The 19025-nt window shown below is 43.2% G+C and overlaps 1 protein-coding gene across 1 annotated transcript in view; it reads right to left on the reverse strand.

The window, feature by feature from the left end:
* The window catches only part of mpp5 (membrane protein, palmitoylated 5), a 34073-nt gene extending 16877 nt beyond the window's left edge, over positions 1–17196 (reverse strand). The window contains exons 1-2 of the mRNA XM_002937200.4: positions 16910–17196; positions 2948–3444 (exon numbers count right to left, since the gene is read on the reverse strand). Coding sequence (XP_002937246.1) covers positions 2948–3314 — 367 coding nt within the window. The 5' untranslated portion in view covers positions 3315–3444; positions 16910–17196. The remainder of the gene's footprint in view (positions 1–2947; positions 3445–16909) is intronic.
* Positions 17197–19025: the final 1829 nt, after the last annotated feature.

Here is a 19025-nt window from a genome sequence, read left to right on the forward strand (position 1 = left end):
TTGTGCTCTAAGTTTGCCAGCAACAATGCGGGCAGGACACAATACTGCCGCGTAACCATTTACCCAATGCCAGGCACAGAGGACTTACTACTATCCAGGCACCACCGTGTCAAAAGGGATTTTCTTTTCAATTTCCCACAATCTGGCAATAAGCATGTGCTGGAAGTCATGTCTCCAACATTTAGGGTAAGTATGTAAACATAGAGGGTCCAGCAGTCAGGAACCATGGCCTGACTCCTTAGCCTTCAGCCAGATACTGAAGCGTATGGGCCTATATGCTCCTATATGAAGCCCTCATACCTGCACAGCCAAGCTGCCCAGAAGAGCCAAAATGTACCATACAGACAGAGGAAAGCGCCCCTAGTGGTTAGACATTTAGAAGCTCATATACCTCCCACACAATGCACTTTGCAACTTTTCTCTTAAAGGGCGACTAAAACCTCAATATCAAAACCATAAACAATATGATACAGACTGCATCTTTTATTTAGGGTCAAGTAACATCAGTGAACAAATTATACATATCATATCCTTTATTATCCTAAAGCTGTCTAAAGAAGTATCAGTGGCATTCATTCCCTGTTTACACTCACTCTAGCAATGCCATTGTACTTCAAATCTTTTATCCAGTATGCAGATGTGCAGATGTGGGCCCTACAGAAATTATATATACACACACACACACATACATAAATAATATACACAATATTACAAATCCAAGGTAACACTTACATATATATATTATATAAAATAAAATATATATTATAGAGACAAAGCTGTACTTAAGAGGGGCTTATAATGGACTGAAATGGAGAAAAACAGGAAACGAATTAAAAAATGAATGTGGACAACGGAAGAATGGAGGGAGCACCTTACTCAATAGCAGTACCATAAGATTTTAAGAAAGGTGACATGGACCGTAGTAGAGTTGCTTGGCTCCCCCACGAAAAACCCTTTGGTGGGACCCACACCAGCAGGCACGAAACCCCTTACCCCTCTTCTGCTGTGGCCTACATGTAGCAAATAGTAAGCATGCAGGGAGTTTGCTAGTGTTGCCTTCCTTTAAATGAAGGTAAGAAGGTTGTATCCAGCTTTATTGGCAAGAGATTGGTAAACTAAAAACAATGAATGAAAGGCATCACTGTGCCTAGTAAACAGGCAATGCTTAAAGCCGCAATATAAACGGCAGGGCAGGAATATGGAACATTATAAACTGGTCAGCTATCTGAATAATCTTTCCCTACACAAACTAACAGACTTGAAATGTGACAAATGAAAGGGGAATTCTGGGCAAGTTATTTTGGTGGGAGGAATGTGATTACTCAGCAAGAATACAACGAGAGAAGCGTTATGAAAATACTCCCTGTGTTGGGGGGGGACAGGGCCCTATCACCACTGCTTACGCACGCGGCTGGAACGAAGCCCTGCAGGTCAGCAACAAACGGAACGGAGGAGGGAGCACAAGTCTGCCGGTTACCAGTCCATCTTTAATTTCAACAAAGCTTACAGCGTCTTATCGAAATATATACTTAGATGGGTATGTTGTAAAGCCCTCCACTGATAAGGGGTCTGCATTTTATGGGGGGCTTTACTGAAATTGCATAGTGAATACTGCTTGCAGTACCACACCCTACCAGCAGGCTCAGTCAGCTAGGCACCTTTATAATTGAGGTTCTCAGTGCCAGATTTTCACAGTTTCATCTACTTTTGTCCACCTGTGGCAGCTACCAAGTTGCACAAAAGAATTAGTGCAATTTCTTTTCTGGCAGTTACTGGTTGGAAATTTGGCAGTCTGTTTTTTTTGTTTATCAACCTCACCTACTATGTGGTTTCTATATTTCAATAACTAATAAATTCCATATCTACCAGCATATTGTTCCTGTTTTTATGCACTTATATATCATGGACATCCCCTGTAATGAAGGGCTTTTAAGATTCCCAGCTAGCCGGATCCAAAGTCTGAGCTATAATTTAGATTTATGGGGACGGGCGTAGGTAGGTAAATAAAGCATTAGAGAGATGATTATATGGCGCTGTGCGGCGGCAGGGTGGGGGATGTACAGGTGGGCTTACCATGATAACTCCTGAAGTGTCACTAGTGATCGCAAGCAGGTTGCTTGGAGGACATTATCAGCTCGTGGCAAATGCCTAGGGCATTTTTCCACATAAAGTAAGCGGCTGTTAGTATTATAGAGAGATGGCAGGATATGACAGTATTGCTTCAGTGCCTTAAGCAGTTAGCCATAAATCCCGCCTTCCTATTAACCCTATTTATTTGATTTAGTGCACCTACAAGTACTCTCTAAATCACTGCTGCTCTCCGGAGCTGAACTAATTTGTTTAGGCAAAGAACAGTGCCCTGGCAATAGGCTAGTAACAGCACCTGACATATTTGTGAAAAGGGACCTTACACCCCGTTTAGCAAAAAAAAAAAGAAGTTTTTGGGCAGGAGTTAAGGCAGGGATGTAAAAGACACTGGGGCTCATTTACCAACATTTCCCCAAGCACCCAATCAGCAATTAGCTTTCATCTGTCTACTGCAGTAATAATAATAATAAAAGCTAATAACTGATTTATTGCTATGGCTTACTGTATCAGGGTATATTTTCCCAAAGCTAGCAAATGAACCCCCACAGTTGCAGCTTCCTCAGTTATATGCTAGAACTGCTGCTGCTATAATCAGGTTGGAACATTCAAGCTGCTCACATGGCCCATGGGCTTACTGGTTGGGCATAGGTTCTGTGATTGGCAGCTTTATTTATTTATTTTTACAGCAGAAAGGAACAATGGAAATAAAGGACAAATATTACTGCACCCCAAATGATGTGTGTAAATTTCCAGCTGTTACCTAAACTTCATCTTCTGACCTTTAATGGGAAAAGGATGCAAGTCTTTTCTTGCATATAAGTATGTATAAGTAATACATATAGAGAATGTTAATACATACCCAGTACTTTCACAGCCCTGCTAGGACTTTCCAACACTAGACTTTCATCAGTATCAAATATAGGGTTGTCAATTCCAGTTTTGGGGAAAATCTGTGCCAACTTTTTAAGCCTCATAGATGAATTAACATCCAGATCCTGTTTCTTCCCTTCTTCCTCCCGCCTACGCCTCATATCCTCCTGCTGCTGCCGGATCCGTTCCAGCTGGGCACTCCGCCGGATGGGCATCGCCCGCGTACCCAAGTCCCCAGGACAATCGACGGCCATTTCCCTATGTTTGGGTGGCTCCTCTTGAGAAGCAAGATCCGAGCTCTGTTTGTCACTGTCAGAGTCTTCTGTTACATGTCCGTTCACATGAGAAGTGGTCATGACTGCCGGCACCACCCAGTCCAGGTGCTTATAGGTGAGTATATGTCCTGTAGTCTGTACAGTATCCCATTGTAGCTCACTGTGGTTTCATGAGCTGCACATAAAAGCTGGCATTGATGTTAATGCTGCCCTGTTTGAAAAAGAAAGAAAAATGATTAAGCAAAAGTTAAAAAACTTAATTCCAGGCCAAACCTGCCCACCCCACAATTATACATCAATGCAGCCAATTAAGCTACAAATTATTATAAAGCGCCAGCATATTCCGCAGCGCTGTAAAATTAAGTGGGCTTCATACTTTGGACATACAGAGTGACATATATAGCCCTGCCCAAAAGAGCTTACAATCTACAAGGAGAAAGGGTTGAGACACAAGGTGTGGGAATGGGCATGACCAGAGTTGTGAGAGGTTTGGCACATGTTATTGCTTTTAGCAGCACACTGAGGTCATGTTAAACTACATGAGAGTAAGTGAATTCCAGAGAAGGGGTGCAGCCCTTGCAAAGCCTTGAATGTGGGCGTCTGAGGAGGGAATGGGAGAGGAGTTGAGGAGTAGGTCAGTAGACAAAATATTCCTAGTGTAAAGCCACTATATACACAAACTGTAAATTATATGTTTACTGGATGTTTTGGTGAAGCACAAAAACATGTATTATCTATAAAAAAAAACAAACACCTTGCAGGGCTTTGTTTAGGACAAAGACATTGGGAGGGGGGGGGTTCTTAAAAATATCAGAAAAGGACTCATTCACAGGCCAATTTTCCCTCAATTTTCCAAAGGACGTTTTCACAGCACAATAATTACAACTGTTTACTGTTTATACAACACTTTTAAAAACTTTGTGGCATTACAACAAATCCATAAAACTATAAAAGACACCTTTTGCGAGTCTATCATTCTTACAACATTTTTACGATTTGGCGACTGACACTTTAAAAACTGTATACTTACCGACACATTTGTGAATTGCCCCCCTAGGAGATTAGCCAACTGTGATAAATCTTCTAATAACTGCGGCCAACTAATCTTCTTCAAACGCTTTCCCACCAGCAGTAATGTAAATCGCCGGTGGGAAAACATACGTGGCGTGGCCAGAAGTTGCCTCTTTATGAAATTTCGGGCTGCTTTGTATGTTTCCCCACCTGTGATTTGCATTTTAGCCAGTAGGAAGGAAACAAGTGACTTCTTGTTGCCCACGGTAGCAAAGTTCTATTACGGGCAACAAAACATCCCGTGTGTCATTGCCCTTGGGCAACAGATCCATTTATTTAATTATAAGTTATTGCAGCTACCGCAGCCCTCTTTATGAACCCCAGACTGCTTATGGGCTGCATAGACTACTGTGTATGATATTATTTTGATATATTTTGAAGACATATAGTCCGTTCAGCTATTGGTTATTCAACCAAGGGTCAGTGTGAGACTGGCCCACCGGGTGGGCCAAGATCTTAGTGGGCCCTCCTGTTCACACAGCCATTTGCCTTGTATGCCTATAAAATGGCCATTTCCAGTTTCTATGTGAAAACAAAGAAACGAAATGGAGGGAAGGCTTTATGATAATAAGTAAGGAGAACTTATTCCAAAAATAAAGGAAGTCAATGAAGAGAAAAGGAAAAATAGTTTGGAAGTGGGCCTGTGGTTTAAGGTTTCGGGGGTCCCTGACACTCCAGTCAGTCACTGCAAGGGGTATATGCAAATGGGGCATGTCCAGCAAAAATAACTATGGATGCATCAAATCCACAATTTTTGGATTTGGATGATTACTGAATTCAAAAACCAAAATATTTGGCAAAAATAGGAAACTTTTAGTTTTTGCTCAGCTGGACATTCATGTGAATTTTAAAAAAAAGTGTTGGGAATTCAGCAAACTCCGAAACAATTCCTTGATTCCGTGCATTCTTAAAAGCAGCCAAGCATGGCACAGACCAAAAAAGTTTCAAACTCCTAAAGAGACTCCTGTCCTTTTTCCATATCCCCATTACTCAACACACCAAATATTAACCAGGCAAATCTTCTAGTACTTAGTTTTAGGAGTTCAGATACATTCAAAACATCATGCATGAAGGACTGCTTTGGCATAAGAGCACAAAGTGCAAAAATCTCCCAATGGCAAGTGCCCTGAAAGGTAAACATGCTCCTTACAAGTGCAATGGAATGTGTGAGTGGTATGCTGAGAATGCCTTGTCCAGCCAGTGGCCATCCAGAGAGCATGACATTGTGCAGGCATATATATAGACCATAAGTCAAAGTGACACTTGTAGAATATTTACTGAAGCCAAAAAAAAAAACCCTAACACATACAACCCAATTAGGGCTCAGTCGAGGCTCCTGGTTAAAGTGCTCGAGCCAGTGAAATCCCTCAGTGCACAAAAGTGCATGTTTATTTGCATAGTACCTGCTTGCTCAGTCTCTCTACAATGGCTAATTAAAGGCAATTACCAGACAAGGTCACTTTCAGAGCAAAACTATTTGCGTTTGTTAGGGTCACTGACCCCAGAAACCTGCTGTACCCTCAGGGTGGGTGTATGGGGATGTGATCAATAGCAGGGACTGATAGCAAGGCTTGTTGTTGGGCTGAAAAAAGAAAAAAAGACCAAAGTCCATCAAGTTTTACCCCCCCCTCCCAGTTCTCCCTACCCATATCCTTCCCTACCCCCCCCCCCCTCCAATTTGGTATATTTCTTACCTGTCTCCCTACTACAATGTTTTACCTAATTTGGATGGCGGTCCTCTACCATATGGCAAATGACCTTCTTCAGGCTGTAAATTACACACTACGATAGGCTAACTGAACACATGTATGTATGTATATCTTTATTTATAAAGCGCTACTTATGTACGCAGCGCACATATTAAGCCTTTCCTATCTGACCTATTTTTGCGTGCCGAATGTTATCTGATATGACCTGCTCTTGATATACCATATTTCTATCTACGCCATATGTCTAGTTGGACCTTTTTTTTGTACATTCACATACATAAACCCACACTGACCTATCTATCCACTCACATACAGACCCACACTGACCTATCTGTCCACTCACATACAGACCCACACTGACCTATCTATCCCCTCACATACAGACCCACACTGACCTATCTATCCCCTCACATACAGACCCACACTGACCTATCTATCCCCTCACATACAGACCCATACTGACCTATCTATACACTCACATACAGACCCATACTGACCTATCTATCCATTACATTACATTAACATTTATTTATAAAGCGCCAACATATTCCGCAGCGCTCACATACAGACCCATACTGACCTATCTATCCACTCACATACAGACCCACACTGACCTATCTATCCACTCACATACAGACCCACACTGACCTATCTATCCACTCACATACAGACCCACACTGAACTATCTATCCACTCACATACAGACCCACACTGGCCTATCTATCCACTCACACACAGACCCATACTGACCTACCTATACATTCACATGCAGACCCATACATACCAACATCAATACTAAATGCATGATGATGTAATGGCAGCATATTAAATTAATATTTGTAATAAACATGGTAAGTTGGTAAAAGAGTAAATAAAATGGTATTTGTTTATCACTGTTTGTTTTCTAGTTCTGAATTGAAGCAATGTAACTTGATTCTGTAAAAAACTGTTTTTGCTAGAAATTTCTCAGGAAAGGTACATTACAGACACATTGGGGTTGATAACAGATATGGCAGCAATTCAGTCTATGGATGCCTCAGCCAACCTGATTCCTTTGGCTAGTGGGGGAGTTCTAATGAGTGGAATTCCCCAGATATAGGCGTAAGTGTAAATGCGCACTATCCTCCCAGATACAGATGCAGTGATAAAGTGCGGCACGCTGACGCCATTTAATGTGTTCTCTCCACCTGACTATACAAGTTATTCCAGGCAAGCCAGATCAGCCCTTGTGGGATCTCTATTGCTCCTGACAGTGTCACATAGCTGCCTGGGCTCTCCGCTACAAAGGGATTAGCATTCCAGGGACATTCCTCAGCCTGTCACCACTCTCCCCATAGCAACTCATGTGAGAGCCTGGGAAAGTGGCTGTGCACATGTTAAAAAGAAGTAAGTAAAAGTGACTTGGACATGTTTAGTTAACAACACCTGCTCTGTGGTCATGTGTGGGGCTAAACATGGGCCAACGAGGCCACCGTACATGTGTATGGCCAACTGTGTGTTGTCCTGTTCATTTAGGTCAAAACAGCAGCAAGTGAGGAGGAGCTAGCAGAGTTCCTTCAGGACAGAGAATCCTCTTTCTATGGCCCAGTTACATACAGATGGTAGGGCAAAATATTCCAAACTGCCCAAACAAACCTGGGCATGGAGGGCCAGCTTCACTCAATGTCTCAAGAAGATAAGACATTGCCAAAGGCAATCTAACAGCAAGTTTGACATTGAAGCCAACTGGGAAACCAACCTGAAAAGTAGGGATGCACCGAACCCACTTTTTTGGGTTCGGCCGAACCCCTGACCCCACCCTGATGAGTTCTGCCGTATCCCGAATGGAATCCTAACTAAAATATGCTAAATAGGATTGGAAGGGACGCGTGGCGAATTTTTTTTCCCCTGACCATTTAACCCATTCCGGATGCTAATTAGCATATGCTAATTTATGCTAATAAGGATTCACATTTGGTTCGGCCAAAACCAAATACTTCTGGATTCGGCCTAAATCCCGAACCGAATCCGGGATTTGGTGCATCCCTACTGAAAAGAGATGAGGGTATGAATATGACGATTTTTTTTTTGAATAGTACTTTACTACATATATTCTTTTCCATACATTCACATAATCTGCTTGGGGGTTGAGACAACTTACTCATGTGATCTGATCCCAAATTAAACTAATTAAGGACAGCAAGCCTAATCCTCATATTATTAGTCAGCATTAAAGACTTCGGTCCGGGGAAGACCAGTCAGAAGATAGTCATGGACACAAAACAAAAGAGTTTTGTTCTTTACATCCCTGAAAGTCAGGCGTTTAGCTAAGGAATGTCTCCTTGTGGAAGAAACTGCCTTCACACAGAAAGCACCATGTGGGACTCTTTACCCTGTCCCCCTCCAGATAACCCACTAATCCATCGCTAACCCTGACAGCTGCTGAAGGACAGTGGAAATTGCAGTTGGGCACATGAAAGACAGAACTAATGCCGTGCCCTGGACACACATTTCAACAGCCCTTGATTTATAGAGAACTTGCTCCCATGGATCAAGTAACCTTCCAGGGTCACCATGAAGTGTCCAATAGTAAAAGCACCGCTCTAGGGAACATATGTACTACTATTATAGCACCAACATATACCAAAGCGCTTTACAGAGATGATGAAACATTCCCATCAATCCCTGCACCACTGGATGCCAGAGAACCAGGGGATTTCCTCTTGACAGGTGTAACTACATGATATATATCCAATACATGCTCAGGAATCCATAACTGCTTATTATGCAAGTCACCAAGCATTTGACCGATGTACAAAGGCAATTTTACCATAAATGCCAATAAGTGCACATGCCCCACCCCTGGGAGAGCAGCAGGGTAATTAACAGATAGAGGAATCTATCAAAGTTCATTTATTCATTTGTCATCCTACAGATGGGAGCATAATCCAGGCCATCTGCTTGCCACGCGAGATCAAGTCTGCTAAACTGCAAAGCCCCAGTGGATCAGCCATGATCTGTAGATAGTAGCTGTAAAGACACTTCTAGAGCTTATACTCCAGCACTTCCACATTCAACAAACTCTGGGTTATTTTATTGTTACTGTGTGTTGTACATGTACATAAGGTCTTGTATAGGAGTCCCAGCCTGCTCATTGAAGGCATGGACCATTCAGTCAAGGTGGATAGCCAGTCAGGATAAATATAACTCCATAGTTCTAATGGGTATTAACGTATATCACATGAATTTAAATATCAGGGCCCTCTATTGCCTGCTAGAACTCTTATTTATCATATATATCAGGTGACTTTTTGCCACAAACAGCACCAAATACAGTTCAGCATAGTTCAATTTCATATTTTACTATTTATTCCTTGTAACCCTGAGCCTTTCAGTTTAGAAGCAAACAGTTGCTGAATGCTGACGCACAAGCCAGCAGATGCTCTTTTGTATAGATACATGTTTGCCATACTACACAAAAATGTCTACTAATCTCTCTCTCATACACATTGCTATGAGCGGGACATCTCAATGCCACTAGACTGCTGGGAGACATATAAAAAATGGCATTCATGGGGCGCTTTTATTTTTACAATGGAACAGCAAGATGCATTAATATAACAAATAAACAACAATAACTTATAACTCAAAGCTAGTCTGAGACACCACCAGCCTAAGTGCTCATCTATTGGCCAAGGCTGGTAATAGGCTCTCCTGTTAGATCTCAACAGAGCCAACAACAGCAGAAGGAGCCACACTGATTAATGAAGAACCCAGTTCTTTCGGCCTTTCAGTTTTTATCTTATCAAAGATCAGGCAGCGGTTTCTATTTCTGGAAAAGTTCTATAAACAGACTAGATGATTCTTGGACAGAATGTTGTCGAACAAGCTATTTCTCTGACTTCATAGATAGTGGTACTTAGATACCTCTAATGTCACACATGGAGTTTTCAGTTAAAGTACCTGACGCCGCCTAAAGCCGCAACAAATCTCTGTTGTCCCAGGCGACTAATCACCCCACAATGACATCCCACCAGATAGAATGTAAATCACCGGTGGGATGGCATACGCGGGAGGAAACTTCGGCCACTTCAGCAAATCGCAGCGCCACGTATGCCATCCCACTGCCGATTTACATTCTAGCGGGTGGGATGGCATTAAGGGGAGATTAGTTATCTGCGGCTTATTTCCCCGTGTGTCACGGCCCTAAAGGAGGCCATACACGTAGCAATTACAATCTTTCCTGTGATCACTGGTCGCAGGAAAGAATGTTCATTTCTCCAACTGACGTTCAGGGCTGAATCGTCAGATATGAAGGTAGAAACAATAGGAATTATACCCCCATCTGCCGATTCAGCCCTTAACGCAGATTTGGCTTGGGCGCCCCCGATCGACGAGATGGCTGATATCAGCAGTTTTTGTGATAATAGATTGTTTGAAATTGCCAGGACAGTTTCTGCAAGGATGTCAACACTACTGTGGTCACCACCTCTATCTGTCACTTCATTGGCAAGCGGAAAGTCAAGTATATGAGGGTCAGAAGGTACCAATTTTCTGCCAATGAGCATACAAGGCAGTTACAGTGTGGACAGCAGGGTTTTATAGTGTAAGAATCATTAAATAGCACAGGATTATCTAAATGGACGCCAGATGGTTAAATATGGCCATCTGAGGCATATTTATTGCCTCAGTCTGATCATAGACTCTATGGACTTCTTTAGAACATCTTCATCTAAATATCATAAGGAATCAGGCTATGGGCTCACAACCTAGAATAAGTTGGGGAAAACTGGAATAGAATATATCCAATCAGAGACAAGGACAAAATGAGACGTTTCTATCCACTCCACGCCCTCCAGAGAAGTCCTTTCTAGATTTAACCTGCCTCTTGGAATCAAGATAACTGCAAGCTATAGAAACCTTGAGAAAAGAATGTGAATTATTTCTTTTAGTAAACATGAGCGAAGCAGGTTTCTCCTCCCAGAATATGTGGTAGGCACTGGGAGAGGCATGAAATTAATCAGTGCTTGTTTACACACAAAACAGGAAAAGAAACTCAAACACTGAGTTGGTATCACTACACGATCACACATCACTCTCGTTCTGTGCAGTCCGGACAGGTACTGAAGTTGTTGCACAATTAAAAATAAAATATGACTGGCATGAGAAATTCATTGATATTGTTCACCTGTTGCGAATAATGAGAAGCACATGGCTCTGCTGCCTGGGAGTTGTGACTACGCACAAACACTATATCAATACACAAACATTTTTACAGGGAGATGGGGAAAACACTTGGCAGTCATTGTAAAGGGTAAACATTTGTAGAGTGTAAGATATCAGGCATGTAGGCTGCCACTTCTAATCACTAACAAGCCAGGCTGCATATAATGGGGGTCTCCATATTTTGCCAAAGTAAAAGGCCTAGTTAGAGAGGATTCTGTGGCAGGGGAATAAAATAACAATGTGCAAATTTATGCAAACATGGGGGTGGGGCATTACTGGGCTGTTCAGATTGTTTTGCCCTAGAGCCAAACAACTGGATCACAACGACAGGGATACAGGCAATCAGGGTGAAGCCAGATCAATGAGCCGTTGCAGTCCTCGATCCAATGGAGAAATCACACCTGCCCAATCTCGCTGACTTTCAGACACATATCAGTCGAGTAGGCCCATTGGATGGCCCCATACATATAAGCTACTAAATTGGCAGCTTAAATCTGACAGTATATGGCCACCTTTACACATCGGAATAGGTCCAATGAGAGGAGAGAAATACATCTGAGATAACAGCACATATGGTGTATCCACCTTGGCAAGCAAAATGCCATTACCCTTGTACAAAAGGCAAATCATAACCTGCCAGACCTGACATCAGAGAGAGGTTTATTATTATTATTAGTGTGTAACAAGGGCTAATCTCGGCTACATAGGACAACTAATCTTCCCAAAATGTCTTTCTTCTAGCAATAAAGTCGATTGCTGGTGGGAACGCACACGCGTTGTTTTATGAAGTTTTCTGCAGGAGGAAACATCCTATAACGACCTATAAAAAACAAAGCGCTGCGTATGCCATCCCATTGCCGATTCACTTGCCACTAGGAAAGTATTTTGGGGAAATTAGTTAGACAACTAATCCCCCGTTGTCCATGGCCCTAAGCTTTCTTCAGCCATGAGTGCCATCAGTTTTATCTTCCACTGCTGTCTTCATATCAGAGAACTTGCAGTGCATCATAAGATTTGCTGTCTATTTGTACCACCAGTGACAGCAACCTTTTAGTTCAGCACTTTCATCAATACAATACCAACTGAATGAGCTGCTTAATTCTAGCTGGCAAAAGTTGAAAGGCCTAAGGGCTTTGGAGAACTGGCAAATATAATTTTGTTAACGTATCTCAAAGCAGCACACGGAAATGCCCAACGCTTCCCAATGAGTACTGCCTCACTAATGTAGCCTTGTAGATTGTAAGCTCTTTTGGGCAGGGCTCTCTTCATCTCTTGTATTAGTTATTGATTGCTTTATATGTTACTCTGTATGTCCAATGTATGAAACCCACTTTTTGTACAGCGCAGCAGAATATGTTGGCGCTTTATAAATAAATGTTAATAATAATAATAATAATATGCCAGCTTTTTATCTGAGGTTATTAGCAACAAGGGATTTCTCCATTAATTATCAAAATTACATAAGAAAAAAAATCATGAATTCCTTATTACAAAAACACACACTTGTATGTATAGTATCTTATGTACTTGTCTCATCATAAGAATAAAAGTGAAAGGTAGGAGTCTGCATTGAAAATAACAGCACACTACAGAGATTGGTGCCACTCTGTTACAAAGGTGTTACTTGGGTGTGCCAACTGGTGCTCAGCTGGGAAAGTGGTTATCAGAGGATTGGTTGAAGGCTATCTAAGCAAGACCGAACCCTATTATACTGACACCCTCAGAACAAGCTCCCTAACATGCACAATAAGTGCAAAAGTAACAACCACAGAAAATCAGGTCACCTCGCAATTCCAACACACATGAACATTAGGGGATGGGCAGGACAGGACCCAAAGTAAGGGTTTCAAAGGCTCTGACAGTGACAAAGAACATACTGGTGAGAAAGCCCAGGCACGGTATAAGCTAGGACCGAGCCAGGTCTCAAGCCAGACCACCTTGCTTGCTCAAAGTTTTATTAGTGTCTTTTCATCTGCCAGATCATCACAGAACAGGCCCACCAACAGAGCAGTACCGCCTGCTTGTGCCTATTACACCGTGCTCTGGTTGCAACCTGCGAGCCCACTGCTGAATAAAGGCACTAGGCAAATTCTGCCTGTGTGATTATATGTTGGTTTAGCAGACTGTGTAGCCTCTATAGGCTCAAGGATGACTTACTGGACAGGCTGCTGTGCCTTCAGGGCTGATTCGGCAGAATGAGGTAGAAATCCTATTGGCCCTTACATACCTCCATATCGGACGTTTCAGCCCTGAACGTCAGTGGAAAGATCGAAAATCGCCACCTTTAGGGTGAAGACAAACAGGGTAATTTGCAATATTTTTAAAAAATTACTGCGATGCTACCTCGGTTCTCAAACATACCAGTCATCTTGTGCAAAGGTACTCGTGCTGGTACAAGTCGGGATTACTCTAGCGGTGGCGATTAGTTGCCACAACTAGATTTTAAAAATTGTGGTAACTAATCACCCCCGTCTGTCTTCGTCCAAAGAGATAGATTAACAAAATGAACTCGCCCACCTCCTATTTACGCTTCTAAAAATCACACTGAAATGAATAGAAAGTAAGTTAATTATTCTGAGGTGAGCTCAAATCTCACATTTTTATAAATCTGCTCCAAAGTAAAGGAAAATAAATGGAACACAAACACTAAGTAAAAATTGGGCTAATGTTACTTTTAATGGTTTGTGCATATATACAAATATAAACCAGCACTGCATCACCCTTTTCTGTAACCATGAGCTGCCCAGAGGCAGGATACAGTGACATCCATGTTTACAGGATTCTGAAACACAGTGCATCATTTGTAAAGTGTAGATATTGATGTGTTGGCTATAAAACCTGTACTGCAGGCACGGGCTCATGTTTTAACTAGAGTACACAGTACGGAATCTAGAGCAGAAATCCCCAACCACTGCTTAACAGGAACATGTTGCTCACCGGCCAATTTGATGTTGCTCCCAGGAGCCTCAAAGCAGGTGTGCTTTTTTTGGAACTCCTGGATTTAAGGCAAGTTTTTAAGGAATAAACCATGTGCACTCCCAAAAAGAGCCTTCAGAAATGAACATTCATATCATATAAAGTCTTGCTCTTAGGCTGGGCCCCTCTATTCTTTGCCTTGGATCCCCTGAAGGAAGGTGGGGGTGCAGCCACACAATCTGGAAGTCTGCAGCATCGCTTCCAATTCCAGTGACTTCTCTTAGCACTTTATCATTATGAGAATGTGCCCTCAGCTAAATAACAAGGTCCCACATTAAGAGGAAGAATCAGTTTATTTTCCAAGATCTTACATTCAGATTGCCTTTAATGTTCCCATTACCCAAACAGGTAATAAAGACAGCAATTTGCAATCCAGATTATACTATGCTCAAAAACACAGGTGAAATTACATAAAATATTTAAACTGAACAATTCCTTGGGAAAAAAAATATTGTTTTTTGAGTTTAAAACACATTGAAGGAGTTGAAGATAAATAGCAACCAGAAATGAAACGTCACCACTATTATTTCCTATACTCCAACACTATTGACTGAACACGGACGTTTACAGTCAAGGAGAGTCCCTGTCCCATCAAGCTTGCAATCTAATTGTGGTGCCTGGAGCACAAGAAAATAATCTGTCATGTAATTATAAATCTGACAATCAACCGCCATGTGTTCGAGCAGAACTACCCTGGTTTCTCCTTGACATATAACCCTGTAAGTGACTTGCTCAGGGCCAAAAGCGTTGACACAAGCCGCCTACATGAGGGTTCAGTGAGTCAGTCCTCCCCCCCCAGGCAGTAGGATCATGTGGCTTAGTCATGTTACATTAGAAGTGTGCTGAGGATCCCGGACAGAGTGCCATGGCACCTGCATCATACATGTTAATATTGATTGTCTGGTATGGGGGGGGGGCCCTATCACTTCAGCATATGGTTACAAACTCATTCAGTAACTGTGGGCAACAGTCCCCTGCGGGCATACTAAGGGTGAAGACACACTGGGCTACTAGTAGCAGCTCTTTTTCAAGACTACTAAATGCCAGAAAATACACTGCCATAGACAATACTGAGAATTGCCTCTGCTAAAACACACAATTATCAGTAAGTGATCAGCATTGTCTCTTTTAGTAGCCACAACAAGTAGCCGCTACTTGTAGTTCTGTGTGTCTTCAACCTAACAAAATATCAGGAGGCAAACACATAACAAGCTCTACATCTGACAGCAGAAGGGCCACAAATCCATAAAGTTGGCTTCCCTGTATAACAATTCCAAGGCTCAGCACAAAACAGGAGAGGAATTATGAGTGCTGGATACTGAACCGAGTCAGGATGATCCACCCAGATAGGGGAGTCACACAGGCTCTGCCAATGTCTACCGAAACAAAACATTACACCCTGACACTCTATGGCTGATTTATTACCTACAATTAAGATGCTGCAATGAGTGATGCTTAATTAACACAAAGACAATGCCATATAAACCATCTGGGAATAGGGAGGGGCCAACCTGCAGCTCTCTGTTAAACTACAACTCCCAGTATCCTTTCTTCAGCTACTTGGTGTTCTTGCCCTAAGCAAATGTGGCTTTTAAAGTTTGAGTTGCACAAAGCAGACATAAGGGAAAATTCAGTGATATAGAGAGAGAACAGGAGGTGCCTGGCCATGCAGTTAGGGTAGCAAAAAAAGATTAGTACGGAGCAAACCAACACTGCTGTTTAAAAAAGAAACTTTGTCTTTATTAATTATATCTCTTTAAAAGCATCTTGTGCACATACAAAAACGACCACACGCTTGACGCGTTTCGTGGTATCACACCACTTTATCAAAAGCTGTATGATTTGATAAAGTGGTGTGATACCACGAAACGCGTGGCCGTCTGGGTTTCGGCATGGACGTAGAGCACACACTGACTGTCCGGTAAGTGCTCCCGTGGTTTTGAATTTGTCATGCAGTTAGGGTAGTCAGAGGCAGAAGAGCAAAAAGTGAAAATAAAACAAGCCCCCACCATTGATGGGGGGGGGGGGGGCAGTGGGACACTGACAAGCAGTCTTTACATAACATTATGAAATGTCTTATAAAGTTTAAGGGGGGGTTAATGATTTTGCTGTGTGGCCCAAGGCACAAGGATCCGGGGGGTGCAGCTTAGCCATCCCTTGTGCCTGTTGGGGACCAGTGACGTACCCCCTCTCTGCCCAACCCTAAAACAGGCCCCGGCTGGGGAGCAACAGGTTGCACAAACCTGCCCTATGGAATCAGCACTTATCCAGGATGACATAAACGCATGAAAGGAGAACTCCACCCAAAAGCTAATGGTTGCATAATAAAAGTGAATACCATTATAAGCCACTTTCCAAAAAAACCCATTTATGGCACATCTTCCACAGCTGTATAAACTGCTACTGATGATACCCTTTGCACAGGCGCTTCAGATTGCTGAAACAATGTAGCAGAAGCTAGGGGGCTGCATGGGAGCAGCAGCCAAAGCAGCAGTGCAATCATATAATAACAGAGCGGTCCCACCAAAGTCCAGGGCAGGTAAAACCTTTGTCCCCTGTTATTACAGCCCCCCAGCTCAGCTGACAAGACGGTAAAAGTTATAGTTCCACCCGAGGTTAGTTCCCCAGGCTTTATATAGAGAGCAACACGATAAGAATACCCCAGGCCCCAAGAACAAACTTCAGCAACAGGTAGAAGCCCAGCTTAGCGCTCACCTCAGGTTGACTGCACCTTCCCCTGCCGCCTCCCTTAACTCTTGCCAGTACTGCCCAATAAAAAGCGCACTCCCTCTTGGGATACCGGCGGAGACTCGGTGCCCGTGACGTTGTCCCTCCGCGCTGAGAGCGTCAGCCTCTGTGACGCGGGAGTATCCCAGCCTGACTTCAGGCATACCGACTGCGCATGCGCCCGGAGGCACAAACCACTCTGGGAGGCATGGTGACCATGGGCGTTCAAAATGACGCTACGCATGCGCTAAACCAGACGGCGTGATCCTGTTTCAGTGTAATCGGAAGTACGCACGCGTGGGAAGGCGTAGCGCAAATGACGCTGAGCTTAAAGTGCGCCTGTGCGAAATTCTGCAGTAAGGAAAGGGCTCCCACTGCTGTTCAAAATGGGGAATGACCAATTTACTTAAACACGACTTGGCCAAGGTAACATAAAACCAAAATGATTTACTTGTTCTGCAGTCGTTTTGTACAGAAATATTTGCTTTGTGTGCCCTCAGCAGTGGAAACAATGAAACTTCTGCCCACAAACCATGTTTACCAGTAGAAGTTTCATATCTCGAGACAAAAACATTTTCAGACTTGCCTACCTGCCTACTCACCTCCCCCCCCTCCAAAGAAATACCAAAAGGCTGAAGCTTAGGGGGGAACAACAGCTTTATTGTAATGTATCTGTCAAGGTGGCACATAGTTTAATATAGTTATGTGTGCCAAAAAAATAGTGGCCAAAATCTGTTATATATTTCAATGTACAGTCTCTGTAGGCTGCCAAATATATCTTAATTGGGAGATAAATTCAGAGCGGGAATACAGTGCCCTCAACTGGTTGGCAACTGGTGGGTTAAAAGTACCACTAGATCAGTGCCAACTAGCTGGCACCCTGCAGCCCCTGCATTGTTCACACCTTTAAGACCCTGCCTTTTTCACATTTCAGACTGGTTACTTGCAAGTCATGTTAGGTTTCCCTGTCTCCTTCCCTACACTGTCTGCCCTGATCTACCCTGCCTGTGTGTGCCATACTCTGCCTGCCTTACCCTGCCTGTGCGTGTCATACTCTGCCGGCCCTATGCTGCCTGTGTGTGCCATACTCTGCCGGCCCTATGCTGCCTGTGTGTGCCATACTCTCCCTGCCTGTGTGTGTCATACTCTGCCTGTCCTATGCTGCCTGTGTGTGCCATACTCTGCCTGCCCTACCCTGCCTGTGTGTGTCATACTCTGCCTGTCCTATGCTGCCTGTGTGTGCCATACTCTGCCTGCCCTACCCGTGTGTGTCATACTCTGCCAGCCCTATGCTGCCTGTGTGTGCCATAATCTGCCTGCCCTATGCTGCTTGTGTGTGCCATACTCTGCCTGCCCTATGTTGCCTGTGTGTGCCATACTCTGCCTGCACTATGCTGCCTGTGTGTGCCATACTGTGTCTGCCCTATGCTGCCTGTGTGTGCCCACAGGGGAAGAGGAGGCATATGGATTTAAGGGTGTGGCATGTACCATTTGTCTTTTTGTTATGCTACCAATGTGGATGTGGTCTTAAAAATGTTTGTGTTAACATGGGTGCGGTCAAAACTTCCATTATCTGCCCTCCACCATGTACTCCAGAAAAATTCTGGCCCTCGTTACCATAGAAGTTGGACAGAGCAGCAGTTTGATGATACTAGTATCTGATGTATCAAATGGCTCTGTAACAGGCTTTGTGGAGATAAAGGATCAGTAGGAACTGAAGCTGCTCGAGGAATGCCAGCAACTCATGTATCAAAAGGAAATTTGAAAGCAACAGAAACTTGTGGCAGTAACACTTATTCGGAGAGACAACAGAACATAGCAGGGTGGGTTACTGCAGTGGCATTAGATTGCCAAGTATTTGTGAATGAGCCCCATGTGTATAGTGATTTAATTCAGTTAATGCAATATGTTAAGTGCCAGTGGTTCTTAAACAGACAGAATGGATTTACTAAAAAAACAGGCAACTGCTCATATATCAATGGAGAACAGTCACAGCTGTTTGTATAGCAGCTTTCCACTGCTAAGGTACCTCATGGCTTCACTTAGAGCATATCTCCCACTGGGCTATTAACCCTGTGATGCCTCCTTGGGACAGGCCTGTCTT

The sequence above is a fragment of the Xenopus tropicalis genome, chromosome 8 (genome assembly GCF_000004195.4).
Source record: "Xenopus tropicalis strain Nigerian chromosome 8, UCB_Xtro_10.0, whole genome shotgun sequence".
NCBI lineage: Eukaryota > Metazoa > Chordata > Amphibia > Anura > Pipidae > Xenopus > Xenopus tropicalis.